The sequence below is a fragment of the Leuciscus leuciscus genome (genome assembly GCF_965113295.1).
Source record: "Leuciscus leuciscus genome assembly, chromosome: 16".
In the NCBI taxonomy this organism is placed as follows: Eukaryota; Metazoa; Chordata; class Actinopteri; order Cypriniformes; family Leuciscidae; genus Leuciscus; species Leuciscus leuciscus.
The window spans coordinates 16246275-16268556 of NC_138740.1; the positions used below are offsets into that span (position 1 = coordinate 16246275).

The 22282-nt window shown below is 37.1% G+C and overlaps 1 protein-coding gene across 3 annotated transcripts in view; it reads left to right on the forward strand.

Moving 5' to 3' along the window:
• The window catches only part of plrdgb (PITP-less RdgB-like protein), a 115311-nt gene that overhangs the window by 20312 nt on the left and 72717 nt on the right, over positions 1 to 22282 (forward strand). For all 3 annotated transcript variants that reach the window (XR_014198630.1, XM_082140678.1, XM_082140679.1), the window contains exons 2-3: positions 5365 to 5460; positions 21034 to 21138. Coding sequence is in view for 2 of the 3 variants with exons in the window: in XM_082140678.1 (XP_081996804.1) it covers positions 5365 to 5460; positions 21034 to 21138 (201 nt within the window). In the remaining variant the exon portion in view is untranslated. The remainder of the gene's footprint in view (positions 1 to 5364; positions 5461 to 21033; positions 21139 to 22282) is intronic.

A 22282-nucleotide genomic window follows, 5' to 3' on the forward strand; every position in this document is an offset into this window, starting at 1 on the left:
AGTAATGTATTTCTCACAAACTTCTTCAGTTGGCTCGGAAGGAGTTAGGGAGAGGCCTTCTAAAACAACAGCCAAATCCCATGTCGGCACCCTCGTGCGGACTGCTGGCCTCAGCCTCAAAGAGCCACGAAGGAAACGTGTTATTAATGGGTGTCTAGCAGCAGACACAGTGCCCTGTAATGGCGCACCGGCAGGGAACAACTGGTCTGACTGCTCTAAGCCCCTCCTCGGAGGGAGCGAGCGCCCCTCGGGAAAATGCTCGCTGGGACCGTCTACACCCCGGCATAAAGGCAGGGTTGGCAGAACGGTCCCCTGAGGGCACCGTGAGAGAACGGGCACCGTGTGATGCGGTGAACTCGGTTTTCTCTCGGCGGGGACTACCCTCAGAAGCCTGACGCCACTTCTTCTTAGACGAATTCTTCTTCACAACAATACTGGTCCTCAGATCCGTTTTGCCCTTATAAGACTTCGTCTGAGAGCACCGCGCCCCATTATTTTTTCTGGGGGAGCGCGAGACGCGACACTCTGCTTTTGCTGCGCCCAGTGTGAGGAGCTGGTCGACGACTGGGACTGCTCCCGCCCAGCAGTCCCTGAGACATGAACACGGAGTGGCAGGAACTTCTGGAACGCCGCGCCTGCTTTTTCTCTTCTTGAAACCTATCGATGACCGTATTTACTGTGTCACCGAATATGCCAGCAGGGGAAAGCGGGGTGTCCGGAAGGAAGGTCTTTTCTCTCTCCTTCATTCCTGAGAGATTCAGCCGTGAATGTGCTGACCTCCTCACTCTCGCTCATGTCTTTTAATATAGGTCGGCCTGGTATGCCTGCAGGATTGACATAGTGTGCAGGCATGCCGTGGCCTGCCGGTGCTTTAAAAGACGATGCCGAATCAGGGGAGAGATGGCTCGCAGGCATCGCCCCATAACCATGCTGTTTACACCCATGTATGTTCGAATATGTGGACGTTTGTGGACTAAATATATGGTATGAAACCGGCTTTTTCCAGGACTTCGACACCTCGGTGTTGAAGTCTGGAAAAAACGGCAAACACCGGTGTGGAGGCTGCATATGGGAAGGTAGAAAGCGTTCATCAAGTTTACTTTTCTGCCTTGACTCTTGTTTATCAGACGGCCACTCTATGCTCTACGAGTGAGCATCTTCACTAGCTCCTCACATGCAGGAGACTGAAGTGATGAGTCTTCAGTATCTCCTGTACCGATACTAACAACATCCAGTTCCTCAGAACTGGATAGTTGCAGTACCGGGGCCTCAGCCTGGGCGGAAGAAACCGCAGACCGTGCTTCCAAACCCTGAAGTGAGGCACTGGATCTGACAGGTGAAGGCTGAGATCTCAAACCCCACTGTCAGATCCATTTGCAAACCCCACGTTTGAAGTCGCCGCTCTGCCTCAGCAGAAGCAGGACCCGAGCCGCGGGGAGCGCGAACTGAACCGCCCTCCTCAAAGAGCGATCGGTGGGAGCGCAGCGTTCTTAATGGTAAACGCCTCGAGAGCTGACTGGGCATGCTGCACTCCCAAACAAACAACACATAGTTGGTGTGTATCCCCACCCTTGAGATATCGAGTGTAGGGATGAACACACTTCCTGAACACTTCCTGAATCATAACTGGATTGCACATTAACTTTGATTATGTATGCCAGGTCTCTGTCTATTAAAATATGACCGGATGCATTTTTATTTTCGACGTTTAAGGACTGGATTATTCACTGTATATGCCTCACATTTACATTCTTTAAGTGATTTGTTGAAGAGAGAGTGCAAGACAGAGTCTCCTGTCATCTCACAGCACTGCTAATGTCTCAAACAGAGACAACCAGATTGAGTTGTAAAAAGCGAAAATGTGCCGAATCTACAAAGAAGTCAGGAACAATGCAAGTTCTTGCAAGTTTTTTGCAGTCTTATCAGAGCTCAGCAAAATCCACCCCTCTCTCACTATTTGCAACTAGCAGCGTAGGCGTGCTATTCCTTTTTAATTAGTCACACTTGGCATTAAAGTGGTGCTCCCTGAGGGAGAGGTTTTGTGAAACTGTATCTGCTATATGAAGGGAAACTTTAGCAGAGGGAATATTATTTTTCAGGCTATGCACCAATGTTTTCTGAGGTCTGTATTGCTCCTTTTAATTGACAGGAGACACAATTAAATGACACATTTTTGCCGTTGTACAAAGTTTTAGCAGCAGTGGGGCTGTACATCAAGCCGGTTGTTCCCTCAAAATAACCCCCGACAGGGTGATGAGGACCCTGACGCGAAGCGCAGTTGCTAGCGCGGCAAGTTCAAACTAGACATACATTTAAGTGATACGGACGGTATACAGTCATACCACTTATTACACAGCATTTCACCACATAAATAATTATGGAGATAAGAGATATTGATTTATTTTTTTAAATCGTACCTGTTTGTATCTTATAATCCAACAGTGTACAAAACAATAGTTACAAAATGGCAGCAGCTGTGTTTGTATGAAACAAGTGAGAGCGAGTCCACGTTACTGGATGGCATAATTAAATAACTGTGCACAAAATATTGATTCGACTGAGTTTTTATTATTTATTAGCTCACCAAATGCAAAACTTCCATGAAAAAAAAAAACTTTCCTAGCAATGTATAGCGCTGCTGACCCGGATGAGCCTGTGTTATCTGCTTTGAGAGGTTGTTATCTGGGAATATTTTACCGCTGGATGGTGTGATTGACCAATCAGAATGAAGTATTCCACAGAGCCATGTAATAATAAGAAATAACACTTAGCTTGAAGCCTTTATAATGCAATATAATGGTATTCATAATGTATGTTGTAATGCATTATATCTTTTCATAAATAATTGTAAACAAAATTAAACTGCATTGTTGTATTTGCAGATTTCTTGCTACATCTGAAACTAGTTGTTTCTCATGTGTTTTAATGCATTATCCTTTCTAAAAGTGCAACGAAGAGATGTGGTTATAATTATTCATGAGATCATAAAATTCATTATAAGGTGCATTACAATGCATGATTAATGCATTAAAACACTTTTATATGCATTATATATAAAGTGTTTGAGTAAATATCTTTAATCTTTAATAACAGTAGACCTGTATTATATAATATATGTAGGCTAATAATAATTTACTGATATAAATGGATGTTCCTTTAACTATCGGGACTATTGGCCCTGGGGACTTAAAATAAACTCTTAAAACACACTTTTCAAACTAATTTATTTAATTTTTCCACTAACAGTGTCCACCAGTGGACACACATGCACAGAAGAATTCTGTGAACACATTTGGAATAAAATGGCCGACTCCTTTGTCTTGCTAAGCCTGATTTCATAGCTAGCATTTTATGTATCCTAAACACACAGTTAAACAAAATTATAGCTTGATCGGAAATTAAGTACTCATAAGAAATTAAAGTACTCATTTCACAAATTTATATTTGAAGATTTTTCTTCACACTGTATTGTGTAGTCTGTTTTAGTTTCTTTTCACTGTGTTCTCTTCCTGTTTTGCCTGCCTTAGTTCTCTAGTTAGTTTCCCTGATTGTTAATCAGTTTCCACAACTGTTCAGTTTTATCCTTCATTACACTCTCGCATTTAAGCCCTGTGTTTTGTTCAGTTCTATGTCTGGTATCATCTTAATTTTATGAGGTTAAGTTATTCTTTTCTCCTGTATGTTTCCTTGTGAAGATTATTATTATTAAAATAAATAAATATAATAAATAAATAAATAAAAAATTATATTAAATGTCTTCGAGCCACACAACGTGACACACACATCACATGTATCTCAATGTGCTTCAGGGGCTCTGTGGTCTCCTTGGTAACCTATTGCACTAACTTTATTAGAAGGAAAAGTGTTTATGTGGCTTGGAAAAATGCCTCAACTGTGGTATAGCTATCATTTTTTTAAAACATTGATAGAAATCATTTTCACACAATAAATATGGAAATGGTTTATGTTCATTTCAGTATTTGTTTAGATTTTCATAGTTTTAGGCATGTTGTTTTAAGCATAATAGTTTAAAATGCATAGTTTTGTGAAGGATTTCACAACCTAACGCTTTTTGACTTTCTCAGTTTGTGTAAATCTACTTATGGTTCAGAGTATTTATTTTTTCCCACATTAATTTCCCACATGTCTAGTACAATTATGTGTTTTTGTTTTATTAATACAGTATATACTTTTTTCTTGACATACCCCGAAAGAATGGAAGTGAAATGTGACAACATGCCTCATAGGTGGGGTACATTGTAACATGTGTGGGCCACATTGAAACATAACATATGACAGCTTAAAATGTTATCTGATCTAATAAAAAATATATACAAAACAAACTAAAATATTTTCTAAATAAAATACAATTAAAAAACTTTTTCATATAAAATAATGGCAATTTTTTATAATTAAATATAAACACATTTTTGAGTTTTGACTACGAACACATGAAAACACAGCTATACAACATAGTTCAAAACAAATAAATAATGAGTCATTTCTGAACATTGACTCTCAGTCTTTATTCACCTTTTTCTCACGTTTTCCCAATAAAATGAATAAAAGTATAGAATATAATGGCATATTTCTAATAGGGGCACATTGTAACGCAGTGTTACAACATGCCCCGCCTGCACAACTGGGATTTAAACCCTGCTAGTGTCTTCTGCTAGTTAGCGAAGCATTAAATAACTATCTCAACTGTTAAATAACATCTTGGAGATTAAAATAATATCAGATTTGTCTTATTTTAAATAAACACAAAAAATAGAGATGAAAAATTAACTTAAGAAATGTACTTTTGCTATGGTTTAATAAATGTCTATGGATATCTTCCCAAAAAATTAATAATTTTGGCGGAATTTTTTTTTCTATATAGTGTTGATATGGCAACTAGTAAATACACAAAGTTTCGTCATCCAAGCATGTGCGGAACTAGCCCCGCGTTAGGTTGTGCCCCGCGCTCCCCTAATGATAAAGATTTGGTGAAAAGTTTCCAGGAGAGTTTTAATGTGACCGTCATATAACACAAGATAAGATAGTTAAGCTATAATAATAATAATAATCAACCACTGGGACGTCCAAATATATTAATAATATCTAAATATATAAAATTATAAATATATTAAGATACCCAGAGGGTAGATAACAGATGGAGGAACCACATGATCCTTCTATTAAATTTTAATTAAACATGAACAAAGTTAATGCTTAACTAAACTAAACAGTCTTGTACCTCAATGTTTTTTTTTGTTTAATGTTTCTTTATCTCAAAGGTACATGTATTGTACTGTATCTTTTATTCTATTGTTTGTCATTTTATGTGATTTGTGGTAAATGTTGCTCTATTTTGTTTTCTAGTGCCCTCTCGAAAACATAGCGCCTCCCACTGGAGACTCCAGAACATTGCCCAGGAATCCGCTGAAAGCTCTGACGAGGAGTTTTTTGACGCCCGGGGTAAGATTTGACCTTGTTCCTGATTAATATTTATTAGTGGAAAGTGCTGGTCCTTCTAGGATTAGAATTGAAGTGATTTTAAAGACCCCCTGTGGTGAAAATCAAGTTTTTAATGTTGTTTGTATGTCTATGTGGTGTTTTTAATATGCTTTAAGACAAACCATGTGCAAATTCATAGGTCAACACTCATTACAACTGCATTGAACCAAAGACAGAGTCTGGTGGCTTGAACCTTCCCCTGTTTCCTACTGTCACAAACAAGTAACCAATCCCGTCAAACATGCGGGGCTTTTGCCTGCAGCAAATGTTGTTTTGCTCTGTGGGCATTTTAACACGATGAGCACAAGAAAACCTTTAGGAATAGACAGGAAAAACCGGGTGCATATGGCAATAGCTGGTGAATTATCCACAATTATTATTTCTCCACTGACTTATGATGTTCAAAGCATTTCTGAGGATACTGACTTTTAAAAGGTGGCTGTCAGACATGAGCTGGCGAATGCGAACATGTGTAATGTTAGTAACACATTATTAGCTGTTTAGAGTAATCAAGCAAAAGGCTAATCCTATTAATTTCCGTTATGTGTCCAACGTTGTTGTCACGTATACACCTAGTCCGTTTAAAACGTTTAAATATGTCATTTTGATTATCAAAAATTGTTGACTGCAGGGGGACTTTAAGTTGCTGGAGAAGAAAAGACTCAAAACAACTGTCAGTCATTTGAATTACAGGGATTTTCATTGGTACTCAAAGCTTTTGGTGTGTAATAATTATATGTCTGCAAATCATAAATTGTGTGTGAAGTGCAAATAGCATTTGGAGCATTCAGCTGGGTTTGTTTGAAGTGTGCGATGTACACAAAATACCCCTAAAAGTAGCTGAAATCCCTTATGGAATTAAGACAGCACACAGCTCAAACAGAACAAGATGGAGGAGACTATCGAGCTATTTCTGAAGGCTGTGTGGCTTACAAACATTGAAAAGAGGGGATATTCTGGAGGAGCCACTTATCTACAGACTTCAAATGAAAACACACCACAAGTCAAACCTAAATGGAGCAAGAGCCTCTCAAATACCATTTTTAATGAATCAAATTCCATGTCTTTATTATAAGATGGATTTGACATCACCATGTAGATGTACCTGAGGTTGTAGAAACTGCATTTCATTTGCAAAGAAATTAATGACGGCTGATCCATTGCGATCTTTCTTTGACTTGACAGCCAGTCACAACACAGGTTAAAGAAAAGGCTAAAGTAATACATCACAAACAACACACACGCAGACTGGTGTTACGGTCCACAAGGACATACAAATGTGAAACACATTTAAATCAGTTGTACTTATGCAAAAATGTGAGCATGGTATTCAGGCTCAGATTTCCATTTGTAAAAATTAGAGTTATTTCCTCAGGTTCTTTAAAACCATTTCGCAATGAAATTCAGAAGTAATGCCGGACAACTTAATGATGACTCGCTTGCATATGTTGATGTCATTTGTTGTGTCTGTTAGGTAGCAACCAGCAGGATTATAATTGGTTCAATTCAGTTATTCATGAGGTGCAAATTGCCCAGTGGTATTTTTCAAGCATCGAGCACTCTCAAGTAGCGTTTGTGTGAATTTTTATGGGCAAATGGTTCTCTTGTTAATCCCAGTGGTAATAAAGGCCCTAAAGGCGCTGCCGTATTTCGTTCGCTTCCCTGTCTTATCGTACAGGTATTAGGCTAGATTGCTATCGAATGTGAAGTACCTGTGAGTGATTACGGCTGTAATCTCTACAGAATCATTTGGGGAGTTCAGAATCGTAGCAGATGTAAAAGGTTTGTGGAAATGAAGCATTTGGAGCCCTGCATAACTTTCCAATTTCCTCATTTATTTCGTTTATTTGAAAATTGTGAATGGAAATAATACATGACAAGGTCATGAACAGGGTAGCAGTTTTAATATTTCTTGCGCACTGTAAGAATGCAGAATGCAATACATTACCTTTTTACATCTAGAGTAGAAGGTTATACATGTATTTTATTCTGCTTTTGATTTCACATCCCACACCTACAGCATTCCGGTGCTACAGTAATGTGGAAGTTGGCCTAAATATTTAAGGAACTCATCAGTAAAGGGCTGAAAAGCAGGGCCACCCATTTGTCTGCATCATACTGTTATCTAGATAGGATGCTATGGGCACACAGCCATTGAAACTGTACCCATTTATTACTGCAACACTTGTCAGACTGTGCTGTATGCTGCCAGCAGGTATTAAGTTAAATAAGGATGATGCTTGAATGCCAATTAGCCTCCTCTCTCTGGTCAATAGTCAAGTTGCATCTCTGTATGATCATGATTTGGTGCTTGATACTGTTTGATAGGAACGTTAAATGATTGGATCACCCACAAAGGAATATTCTGCCATCTTTTACTCACCATCATGTCATTCCAAACCTGCATAACTAAAAGTAGTCCACATGAATTGTACACTACTTTAAAAAGTCTTCTGACGATGATAGCTTTGTGTGAGAAACAGAACCAAATGTAATTTGTTATTAATGGAATAACTGATTCGTAACCAAATTATTATTTTGAGTCAGATATTTACAGTTGATCTGCTTCATAAAACCAGTGTGAATGATTTGTTTACAAATTGGAATGATTTGTTTCAATGAGCCGGTTCAAACTCACTAACTAAATAAATCCGTTGCAGTGGGTTACAAATCAGAATCAGAAATTATTATTATTATTTAATTTTTTATTTTTTATTTTTTTACAGTGAATTGGTCGATCCACTTTACAAAACCAGTTTGAACAAAATGGGGCTGTCCCAATACCCACACTTGTTTTACATGACAGGTAAATAATGACAGATTATTTAGGTGAACTGTTCCTTTAAGAAAAATCATCTGTTACATCCCATTATTCAGTTTGTACTTGTCAAATACATAATTAATGATTTGGCGCTCAGTGAATGACAAAAACATGCCAACCTGATATCATTATATTTTCACATTAGTATGCTGATTCAGTGTCTGCCCAGAGGTTTGTTTTGTTTTGCTTTCTCAGTTTCTTGCCGGAGCTTGTCTCATTTCCTTTTCTTGTTTTGTTTTTCTCTGTCCTGGCCCTTCATTTGCCATTCTTGCCTGTCATTTTGCCTGTCATTTTTCTCAAAATATTTATACTCTGAACAAGTTGTTGGCAAAATGTTCTTAAGCTACCCATCAAGTTGTCAAGACTAAATTTGTATAAGAGAATTGCCATGATAACAGAACTTCTCCATTGGATGCTGCAGGCTTGTGATGCTCTTGCAAATATTCATATGGCCTTTCTGCATTCATTTTCTTCTTGTACCCACCTACACGTCATCACTCAATTTTTTATCTTTCCATCTGTATCTCTCTGTATCTATCTTTCCACACCTTGCCCTTTATTAAGATGCAAACACATACATTGTAAAAATGTAATGCAATGTTTAGCTTTGCACTATTGAAGGCAACACAATTATCTTTGAGTTTAAATTTAATAACTGTAGCCAAATTGGATTTGTTTGTTCACTAAATGTTCAAAAAAATCTTGTCATAGCAACTACAGATTTTCAATTAGCAACTGAGGAATCTTTCATTTGCTCTTTTCTTTAACTTGTTTAAATTACTTTTTTATATATATTTGTCTAAGATATTGCAACATTAAAACTATTTCATTGTAACAAAATATGAAAGCTCTTTTTTTTTTATACACAAAATTAAGATAAAATCAAAAAGGGGAAAAAATTTTTCCTTTAACAGTAAGCATATCATTTATTCATGTGGGGAACTCACAAACCCTTAACAAATCAGTAGTATTGTTCAATATGAAAATGCTAGCAACATAAAAAGCCTTATTTCATAGAAATTGCTATGTTTGTCTAAAATTATGGGTGACTGTATGTTGTTGTCCATAGTTGCATGGTTTTGAATGGAACTAATGGCACAATGCATGATGTAGGCACAATTATTTGTTGCATTTAAACACAGACTTTACACACACAGCCTGATCATTGCATCTGATTAAAGTAGGCTAGCCTTCTTCGAAATGGCCTTTTCCACGAACTCAGACACACAATCTGCCCCATGGACACAATCACTCACCATCTTCAAACAGTAAGTTAGTTGCTTCTGGAGGGAAAAGCATTCCTACTGATGCTTTTCTGATTAAATAGCCATGCTTCTTCCCAGAGCCTCGGTGCATTACAGCTCAGTCTTTCTTAATTAATTGTACACAGTGCCGCTGCTAGCCATTTTGGTGCCCTAAGCATAATTACTTTATGATGCCCCCCACATCATATTAATTAGAGAAAGTAAAATCTTCACAGCTTTGCTGACTTTGTAAACATATGTAGAATAGCCAACACACTCTACACATTTGAAAGTGCAAACTTTTCTTCAGTAAACAGAATAGCAAAATAAAAAAATTATCAAAATAATCCAGACATGTTTTTCCCAAATTCAATGTCACTTTGAATAAATTACATTTATTAGACAAAATATTCAAACAAAGAATCTCATACCGGAAAAAATTATAAACATTTAAAACTGAAAGCATGGCAGCCAAGGAGTTCTCCCCCTTTATTATTTATTTATTAACTATTTGATAAATCTAATCTAATATAATATAAAAGCATAATAAAATGAGGTGCAATAATGCACACAATTAAACAGTATTGTTTGCTTTATATCATTCATAATGACATTTTATATTTTTTATATATTTAACAGGAATTGTTAGCCTACCATGTGCACTGCACTGACTGCTAACGTTAACTGTTAGAGAAAGTATTAACCACCGTCACGTCAAAATAAACCATAAACTACTGCTAAAGATAGTAAAGAATTTGTAAAATAGGTCATGTTTAACAGTAAAATCTCAATTTAGCTTGCACCGAAGTTATAAGTTATAATAACATAGTTTGCTAACATTAACGTCAACCAGTTCGATGCGCGTTACGATTAGCAGCAGCACATGCAGCACATTTCCCGTATTTAACATGGACTTACCTGCAAGTGATGCACGGGCATCATCTCGCAGTTTCTTCTTCTTTCTTTTCTTAGATCCTAACTCCTGCTGTCTTTTAGGGGCCATTTCCAAAAAATTTGCCGTACGGACCATCCAACGCGGGGGGCGGTATTTTCTAAAATAGAGCAATTAAATGATCTTGTCCCCCCTTTTTTGTTACATATACATGGCTAAAATGTGCCTAATAATATTTCTATAGGCTAATGAAATAATATCGGCATTATAATTTTTTTTCATTAGGCTATTTTTGGTGCCCCCTCAGCACTTGGTGCCCTACGCACAGCGCGTGATGCGCGTGGTGGGAGCGGTGGCGCTGATTGTACATCAAACACTGAAACAATACATTTAACAAAACATTGGTTCTGGTCCTCAAATTTCATTGGCTGAGCAGTCCAACTGCACTGGGAAGCTCCACTATCCAGAAATGTATGTCACTTCGCTTTACTCTATTCCAGTTGGTGCGCTAATGCTTTGGATTCCGTGGTTCTGTTTTCATTAGCAGAGAAAAACATGAATCAACTGCCAAATTTTACCTGAAATGTGAGTTACTTGATAATAACTGTTTACAAACATTTTTTTTACAAGTTTGTTTGCCCATATAATCTTTAAGCTAATAAGGTTAAGCGTATTTGGCTTGCTGTCCGCAGTGGAGGGGATCGAGGAAGCAGCTTCAACTCGAGCTTAGATATACCCCCCAGTGGGACTACTAATGCTTGGATGATGAGTACACTGTAAAAAAAAATTACATTCCCAAGTCAAATATTTCTAGTGACTGGTCACATCTAAATTTTTCAATTAGTCTGACGTATTATTTCTCACTGAGCCAATGTTAATAGACTATTGCAACAAGAATTACACTTGGGCCAATTTAAAAATTTAGATGTGACCAGTCACTAGAAAATTTTGACTTGGAGAGGTTAGAATTTTTTTACATCAAGATGCCTAAATTATTTTGGTGGAGTTGGGGAGGTGTAGGGATGCCAAAACAGCTGATGCCAGAGCAAGGTGAGTGGCTGCGCATATAATCCAGCAGTTAATTGAAAGATTACTGTAGATGTGTTCACTCCTCCCGAAATTACGATGTGAACTTCACTTAATATCAAACTTAATATCAGTTGTGATGTAGTAAATTTTAGTGCTGCAACAATAATCAAAAACAACAAATTTGATTAATGATTAATCGCGTCTAGCACCGTGCACTGAAAACATTGCCCAATTACATACCTTTACAGTAGTGTGTAGCATTTCTGGGGACAAAACGCTTCTGGAAAATAGCAGATAACACATAGGGCCCTATTTTAACGATCTGAAACGCAAGTGTCAAGCGCAAAGCGCAAGTAACTTTGTGGGCGGATCTCCGGTGCTGTTGCTATTTTCCCGGCGGGATAAATGCCTCTTGCGCCCGGCGCAAATCTAAAAGGGGTTGGTCTGAAGTAGCTTCATTTTCATAGGTGTGGTTTGGGCGTAACGTAAAATAAACCAATCAGAGCGACATCTCACATTCCCTTTAAGAGCAGGCGTGCTTGTTCTAAAGCGGATTCCTATTATAACGGCGGATTTGCCAGACGCACGCCAGGAGCGGTTCACAGCCGAGGAGACTGACGTTCTCGTCAGGGACATTGGGGATGGAGAAACCCACCCAAATTAACTTCGGTTAAACAGGCGTATGATAATTTGGGTAAATGTGTAAGTTAGATGTATGCTTTTATAATAAATTGTCTATCTATCTATCTATCTATCTATCTATCTATCTATCTATCTATCTATCTATCTATCTATCTATCTATCTATCTATCTATCTATCTATCTATCTATCTATCTATCTATCTATCTATCTATCTATCTATCTATCCTCTATCTATCTATCCTCTATCTATCTATCTATCTATCTATCTATCTATCTATCTATCTATCTATCTATCTATCTATCTATCTATCCATCTATCCTCTATCTATCTATCTATCTATCTATCTATCTATCTATCTATCTATCTATCTATCTATCTATCTATCTATCTATCTATCTATCTATCTATCTATCTATCTATCTATTGTAATAATGTATGATTTGCAAAAATGAAAACTGCTGCTTCTGTGTAGATGAGAGAATCAAAGTGCGCGTTGTGCACACGCTACATTGATTATGGCCAAGCATGCGCCCTTAAAATAGCATATGAATAACATGCGCAACGCGCCACTGACTTTAAACAATTTTTTCCTGGTTAGTGGCGCAATTGTTTTCTAAACCTGCAAAATAGCACGAAGGAACGTTGGCGCCGGAACACGCCTCCTCTTTGCGCTGAACCGCCCCCGGGAGCGCAAGTGTATTTCTTAGTTAACCCTCTGAGGTCGGAAAACGCGCCCCCGCGTTTTGCTGGATTTTCTTCACATTGTAGTACAATAAACTTAAATTACTCCGTCATTTATGGTTATACAGAAAAAAGAAATATAAAAAAAGAATCTGTGATATTTCTACTTTTGTATGTGTCCACTTACAATCAAATCAAAACATTGTGCTTTTGTAAAATAAAGAAAATAAACAGGGTGTGCGTTCTGCCTCTCCGTCGCGGTGAACTTTTTTTTCTTGAGCACGTCTATAAACTGAAACAAAACTCAGCGAATCCTTCTCACACATTTATGAGCCATACACCTTTATACACATTTAAGTGTGTACTTTTAAATGATCGGATTCAAACTGAAAACAAATATTCTCTGTTTAAGTAATTTGTATAAAACCAACAGGATGTCCAGTATCTCAAACGCTTGCTAATTACTTTTAATTCGGCCACGCCCACTCGCGCAAAAGAGATTCACATGCAAATCTCCACATGGGACGCGAACGCCCTCGTTACCTCAAACACAAAACACCAAAACACTTCACAAGTCTCTGCTTTTCGTCGAGTTTGGAAGACGCGCTGTGAGCTTACATTGGATTTACATCAGAGAAGAAGAAGAACGTGATTTGAAGACAAGAAAGATGTAAGGTAAGAAATTCTTACTTATTAGTTTATGGTATTGTTGCATAAACTTCACATTGCAGTTGAACTGTTGCTAGATATATGGTGAATATTATACTATTTAGACCCGTGTTTACTGTTAAATACTGTTTGTGGATATCTGCTCAAGCATAGATATGTATAACCATAATGTTTAATATTTTGGAGCGCGATGGCGTTTGAATGTATCATATTTTGGAGCGCGATCGCATTTGAATGTATCATATTTTGGAGCGCGATCCCGTTTGAATGTATCATATTTTGGAGCGCGCTGTGGGTTTGAATGTATCATATTTTGGAGCGCGATTGCGTTTGAAAGGAAAAATGCACCAAACATTAGGCTTTATGTTTTTACTATTATCTCATTTCATATCATCATAACGAATGGAAACATTTGAAGTAACATAAGATAATCAATATATTTTTCTCTAGCATTGTTACTGAAATCTTTTGGAAGATTTATAGGCTGCTTTGTAAAATAAAATTATTTTATGCAGTACTGCACATAGCTTATGCCTACAAGGCACAACAAATATGGTGTTCTTTATATTATATATTGTTGGAAACATTTGTGTGTGTGTGTGTGTGTGTGTGTATTCTGTGAATTTTAAAAAGCAATTTTAACCAGAAAAATCTAAAATGTATTCCCAAAATCGTGTTTTTACAATTTTCAAAAGTCTTGTGAAGAAATAATCAGTATGGGTTTCATGGCCTTATTTCAGTGACAATTTTTTTTTGTATTTTCACAAACCACGCATAAATGTCATTATCTCAAAACTACAAACTTTTACATACATGCTGCTGATATATTATTGTAGCAGAGTTTGTGCTGAATACAGTGTAATTAGACTTTAGCCATGAAAATGTCACTAGTAACAGAAAGAAACACAAATGTCAGAGCATGTCAGAACACCTCCAGGGCCAGAAAACAGCTCAGACCTCAGAGGGTTAACCGACGTACTTCTGTGGAGGGAAAAGTCCGCTTTGCACGGGTGCAAAATAGGAATGATACATGCGTCGGTGTACAATGTCAATTGCGCTGGGTGCAAGATAGGGCCCATAGTGTGCTGCAGTGGGAAGTTATCCTAAACATAAGGAAGTCTTCAAACAAACATTAACCCTCTGGGGTCTGAGCTGTTTTCTGGCCCTGGAGGTGTTCTGACATGCTCTGACATTTGTGCTTATTTCTGTTACTTGTGACATTTTCATGGCTAAAGTCTTATTACACTGTATTTAGCACAAACTCTGCTACGATAATATATCAGCAGCATGTGTGTAAAAGTTTGTAGTTTTGAGATAATGACATTTATGCGTGGTTTGTGAAAATACAAAAAAAAATTGTCACTGAAATAAGGCCATGAAACCCATACTGATTATTTCTTCACAAGACTTTTGAAAATTGTATCACGTAGCCTAGAATATTTGCTCCAAAACTATGTGAAAATCACCCTGACTGCTCATTCAGATAAGACAATATATTGATTTAAAATTTCTAAGACGTGTTTTGTGTGACAAAGCCTTATGCGAAGAGGCGTGATCATCTCATTAATATGTAAGGCTTTAACACCTGAGAAAGACAAAGACACTCCCCTAACGGCCCTATTAGGAGCTATCAGGCCCTGTCATTCAGAGCAACCTTGCACAAAGAATGAGGAGATTTAAAAAAGAATGGCTTTTAGATTGTTTGGATTTATCTACAACACAACATAATCCAAAAATACAAATGACAAAAGAGCACATTGAAAACAATGATCCAAAGACAGAGACCTTTGTGCCATTCCTAAAAACATTGTACATACCTTTCATTTCCAAGGTGTTTGATTTTCACTTTACCATGTTCATGTACAGAGACTCATGTGAATGTTGAAGTCAGCAGGACTCAGTTGCATCTGGTCCCTGAAAGAAAAGAAAAAAAGTGAACATACTGGTATCAAGAGAAACTAGGCCTGCACGATTTTGGGAATAAATTTTAGATTTTTCTGGTTAAAATTGCTTTTTAAAATTCACAGAATACACACATAATATAATATAATGAACACCATGTTTGTTGTGCCTTGTAGGCACAAGCTATGTGCAGTACTGCATAAAATAATAATAACAATAACCTATAGCAGCCTATAAATCTTCCAAAAGATTTCAGTAACAATGCTAGAGAAAAATATATTGATTATCTTATGTTACTTCAAATGTTTCCATTCGTTATGATGATATGAAATGAGATAATAGTAAAAACATAAAGCCTAATGTTTGGTGCATTTTTCCTTTCAAACGCGATCGCGCTCCAAAATATGATACATTCAAATGCGATCGCGCTCCAAAATATGATACATTCAAACGCGATCGTGCTCCAAAATATGATACATTCAAACCCACAGCGCGCTCCAAAATATGATACATTCAAACACGATCGCGCTCCAAAATATGATACATTCAAATGCGATCGCGCTCCAAAATATGAAACATTCAAACGGGATCGCGCTCCAAAATATGATACATTCAAATGCGATCGCGCTCCAAAATATGATACATTCAAACGCGATCGCGCTCCAAAATATTAAACATTATGGTTATACATATCTATGTTTGAGCAGATATCCACAAACAGTATTTAACAGTAAACACGGGTCTAAATAGTATAATATTCACCATATATCTAGCAACAGTTCAACTGCAATGTGAAGTTTATGCAACAATACCATAAACTAATAAGTAAGAATTTCTTACCTTACATCTTTCTTTTCTTCAAATCACGTTCTTCTTCTTCTGGGGGTAAATCCAATGTAAGCTCAGACGTGTCTTCCAAACTCGACGAAAAGCAGAGACTTGTGAAGTGTTTTGGTGTTTTGTGTTTGAGGTAACGAGGGCGTTCGCGTCCCATGTGGAGATTTGCATGTGAATCACTTTTGCGCGAGTGGGCGTGTCGAATTAAAAGTAATTAGCAAGCGTTTGAGATACTGGACATCCTGTTGGTTTTATACAAATTACTTAAACAGAGAATATTTGTTTTCAGTTTGAATCCGATCATTTAAAAGTACACACTTAAATTTGTATAAAGGTATATGGCTCATAAATGTGTGACAAGTATTCGCTGAGTTTTGTTTCAGTTTATAGACGTGCTCAAGAAAAAAAAGTTCACCGCGACGGAGAGGCAGAACGCACACCCTGTTTATTTTCTTTATTTTACAAAAGTACAATGTTTTTATTTGATTGTAAGTGGACACATACAAAAGTAGAAATATCACAGATTCTTTTTTTATATTTCTTTTTTCTGTATGACCATAAATGACTGAGTAATTTAAGTTTATTGTGCTACAATGTGAAGAAAATCCAGCAAAACGCGGGGCGCGTTTGCCGACCTCAGAGGGTTAAGCGTGTAAGGACCACCCATTGGCCCAACGACGGAATCCAACGGTGGGCGAAGGTATTATGTGTGTATGTCTTTTCAGCGCTCCAGTGAAGTTCACTTAATTTATTGGAATTTAGTTTCAATATTACTTTAGCTCTACGCTTAATCTGACTCCAATTTCAAATGATAATCACATTTAGATTGTGTTTCTGGTCATAAATATTGATTATGAATTAATTTAGATATTTGATTATTCCAATTATTAATTCACTAAGGAACCCGATGCCGCGCAGAGTCACACGCCCCGGGTTTACGTGGATCTCACGGACACAGCCTCGCCAGTCTGATCTTGGTCAGAGGGTGCAGGGTTTGCTAATACCTCTTAAGTCGGTTGCCTACTGCTCACTCATACAAAAAGTGTAGTTTATTTAGCCACTTCCGTACAACTTGCCAAGTCAGCGACAGACAGAAATCAAATGGTCTTCAAATGACGTGCCTACTGCTCCGTTCATATGCGCCTTTAGTTTGACCTATCCTGGACACAGAGCTGCGGTAGTGCCAGCCTCCTCATAGTCTATGAAAATAATGATTTCAGAAAACTTTAAACATCCTTTAAACTCAAGATGTAACATGTATTTGTCAGGTAAAAATGTATCATGCCAATTAAACAAGTAAATGATTAAAAGCCAATTCAGAAATAATAAATACATGACATAATTTACTCAAAGATGACTTTAAAAGTAAGCAATGCATTCCTGACAGAGACACACAGTGATGTGTCAGTGCTTTCTAACAGGAAAACACTGAAACAGCACTGTATGGGGGATGCCTGGTACAGGGTCCCAAAGACTGCTCTGTCACCTGGCCTTAAATACCCAGACCAGAACAAAAGGGTTATACAAATATTGTTTAGAGTTGTTTGGGTCAATCCATGTAATTAGCACCTGGTTTCGGGAGATATCTTAAAGAGATATCACCCAGAGAGGAGAAAAAGGATTCTCCTAAGTTTTCAATGTTTCTCATTAAACCAATGACTGCAATGAAATTAAGACCGTTTTACCAATCGCACTGAGACACTTAAAATGATACCAAACATGAAAAGGAAAAACAATAGATTCAAAAGATACATCATATGTGATATATAGACATTTTAAGTGAACTTTCAGTGACTTGAGGAGGGAAAGGGGGGATGAGTTGAAGTCAAACAAGGAGACAAGGAGATAAGTTTGGGAAGGGCAATGTCCTGTGCTCTGTCTTTGCTATCTCCTGTCCAGGGTGCATTTTATTGCTTTATTGCAGGGTGAGTTTTTGTTTTAGCAGGAAAATCAGTCCTTACAAGCGCTTCAAACAAAAGCATATAACGTGACTGGCCTTGTCAGGTGGATACATCATTTGAAAATTATTTTCCCAGCACATAACTCCCATTTTACGGTTGTATTCCTGTAAATGTTAGAAAGTCACGCGATTATTCCATTTTGCATACAAGCCTTGTCCAGACATTAAGCAATTCTCCTCTAAACATCACAGACTTCAGTGAACGAGCGCAGGCCCAGTGAACATTGGGCAGAATGTGGATTTATTTTTTTAATAATGGATTAAAAGTATTGAGTTTTGTATTTTTTCTCGAATTAATTAATTATCAAAATAATCATTCAAATAATCATTATTTGAATATTAGCATGGCCATATTGCTCCATATTGCAGTTACTGGTGGCATTCTATACATATACTCTACATATTTCCCCTTTTTTAGCACATTTTGGTGCCTTGTAAGCAACCTCTTATATACATTCAAACATGAATAATCCTCTAATTGGCAGTAATGAAACTGGCTAATGCTGTAGTTGCAGCAAGAGAACGACCCCATGGCCTGCATACTAATGACTGACTGATATGAGCAAAATAAAGTTTAGACTTTATAGACAGAGTTCATCCCTAAAAACTGGCTAATTTACAACCGGAGGAAAACACAGAGAGTGTGATCCATCTTCATTAGTTTCTTATCAACGTATTCCACAGCCTCTTCTTCTTCCCTGCCTGCTCCCTGCTATCTCAGTGGTCTATTTTTGGCTCCATGATTATTTATTAAATTTTTTTTGTGCCATTTTGTCTCTGTGTGTTGTACCAAACCTCTTTTAAATGATTCCCCAAGAGCATTTTTTCTCTTACCTCTGTGTTAGGGACTTCATAAAGACATGGCCTATAGTCATTATTTAATAAAATAAGCCCATACTGTATTTTAGTACAATGGATGATTTGAAACAAAATTGTGGTCTTATACACAGACCTATACACTTCTAAAAATGGCTACAGAAAGCAAAATCCTAAAGTCTATGTGAGTGAATGGCTATTGACAAATGTGAAGCTTAAAGCACTTTACACAAAATAGGGCCTGAAACTTACACATGTGTATATTTATATATATAAACAGGGTGATGTAAGGATTATGGAGCGTTAAAAACTCTGATGTAATGTGTGCTTCATTCATGCTGGTAGCCGGAGGCGCCCTCACGCAAGAAAGTTCAAGACTCATAGAAATAATAATACTTTATGAGGTTACAAAAATTCCCTTATATGGACAAAGGCATCCAGCTATCACTGTAGCTGAATATAAAGCAGATAAAAAACATTTTGAATGATGAGACATGAAATAAACACACAATTGTGACAATGTTTGGTTTATGTGTCTTTTTCAAGCCATTATTTCTTTTTAGATATTGCATGTTCAGATATTCATACAACAAAATAAAATGAATAAATAAATATAATTTTGTGAAAATTATCAAAAACGCTGGCGGTGGCTAGCAACTTTTAAAAAAAACGTGGGGAAAGAGTTAAAGGGTAACTCTCGCCCATAATTGAACCTAGGCTCTTTTTGTTAATCTACCCGAGTCAAACTTTCGTGTAAAAGCATAATTAGAATGGAAACGCCACTTTTAAGATTGACCGTATTTTCGTTTTAGGTCAAAATGCCTTTTGAATGGGAGTGCATGGGGCACTTCTATGATAGCATCAACATTTTTAAAACAATATTTTTGATGCTACGCTAAAAACAACGCTATTTTTAAAACAATAAGAAGGCTCGACACAACATAAAACTGTGCTCAAAGTATCACCAGGGGCTCTACACATGAACTTGAGCATTGACTACATTGTTTGTGTACACAAAGTTTACTAAAATGAAAGGTTTTGTACGACTCACTTTATTAGTTAGTGTTTCCGGTGGCTGAAATTTTGTCACTCAAAAGTAGGCGATCTCCGAATGCAACGTAATGAACTGACTCCATATGAGGAAATGTCATGAACTTGTAATTTCAATGAAAAGCATGATAACTTAAAATTATCCATGAATTTATATGGAAACAAGCTTTAGGAGCTTTCCATCTTTACTCATGTTACGTTGCATTCGGAGATCGACTATGGTATTTGATGACCAACTTGTAAGACTAGTCTTAGCAGTTTATGCAACTTGCCCCAGGTCACAGAGAGAAGTTATTTCAAACATTAAGTGAACCTTTTAAATGAAAAGTCCTGTTAACATCCCAAATGTCCTCTTTGTAATAATGCTGTGTGACCATAGAATAACCAACATGGAATGGCCCCTAAAGTCATATCGGGAACTTTATTATATGACCAACAGAGGACCATGTGGGAACATTCTGTTAACGTCCCAAATGTCCTCTTTGTAACGTTCTTATGTGACCATAAAATAACCAAAATGGAACATCCCCCTAAAGGGTGAGGATGCTTTAGGAATATCCCTAATGTTCTGTAAAGGTTCAGGATTTACGTCACCTTTAGAGAACTTTTAGGGAACGTTGCGCAAGGTCGCGAGAGCGTCACCTACTACATGGGTAAATGAGGCTAAAGGTATGACCCTTGACCATCAACATTGTATTTAATTTTATTGTAAAATCTTCTTTCTCAGCGCATATGACCAAATGTTGATGGTCATGTTGATGGATACCAAATGTATCAACGGTCACAAATTTGGCCTAAACTAAGATGCCACTCACCTTGGGTTATTATATTATATTATATTATATTATATTATATTATATTATATTATATTATATTATATTATATTATATTATATTATATTATATTATATTATATTATATTATATTATATTATAGACTCTAATTTTCTTCATTGTATTGAATGGCTTCTCACGTCCTGCTGATCTGCAGATGTTATGGAGGGGAAGACGGCCTTACTCCTGGAAATGAGCCAGTGGAACTCCAATGACCTGGTGGAGCAGATTGAAACACTGGGACACCTGGAGCACTCCAGAGGTAAAACCACCAGGGTCTCCTGAAGACATCTCTCCTACATGTTTTTGTATCATGAACACATTATATTCATCCTTTAAGGTTCTTTAAGGCTGAATTCACCAGGAGTTGCTTGATGATGTGATTTTACGGCTCATTCATTTTAATACATTTCAACTGACAAGTAAAATTGCTGTGAAAACCGTGGATAATCTAAATGCTGCTCCTCCCTAATTAGTTTACTTTACCCTAAACAGCAGTTTCCATTGCAAACAGCTTGTTTTGGTGTCTAACTTAAAGTGGGGAATTTCAGTGAAGGGAGAATCAACAGTGACTAATGCTACAGATGCAGCGTAATCACTGCTTTGCTTTTCTAAGCCGTATTAATACCTCAGGACATGCAGTGACTCTACAGCACTATATTACTCTTGTGCAAATTGAACTCCCTTTAGAGAGATACCCTAATGCTGCTTGGGAGAATTAGAGTTTCTGTAATGCCGCACGACAGCTACTTTTAAATGAGGAGAAATAGGCAGCTCACTTTTTGACACTCATTTTAGAAAAATGTGTTTCATCAGACTGCGAAACAGTCCTACCAAGACCAATAAGACCTCATAAATGGTGCCGCATGATCGAGCGACTGACCAGAGTTTGTCAGCCACAAACGATGAGTTCAACAGCAGTGTTTGGTTTAGTTGTGTTGAGATGTGAGAAAACAGGGTCTTGAGAGATTCATTTTTATTCTCACTTATGGAAAAAGGTCTCCATCCATACAGCCCCCCCCCCCCCCCCCCCCCAACAGATCTATTATTTGTGAAAGGATTTATGGATGGCTTAGAGCAGTGCAGAAACTTAATATTATGTGGATTTGGTTATTTTGGTTTTCATTGAAGGTAAGGTCACAGATTATAAAGAGACAGAGAAAGAAATAGGATTGAGACAGACAGAGCAAGAGAGGATTACTGCTAACAATTATCCGTTTTCATTTCACAGTTAAGAAATCTGGAACATATTTTAGATTTAAAGAGAGTAGGGATGCATCCTGCCACTTAACTAAACCTTTTATTTATTTGTTTATTCATTTATTTCCACACCAGAGGATTTAAGCATGACCCAATTTATGAATTTCCAATTTTTTAAAATGTAAATAGATAGGATACATGCTGAA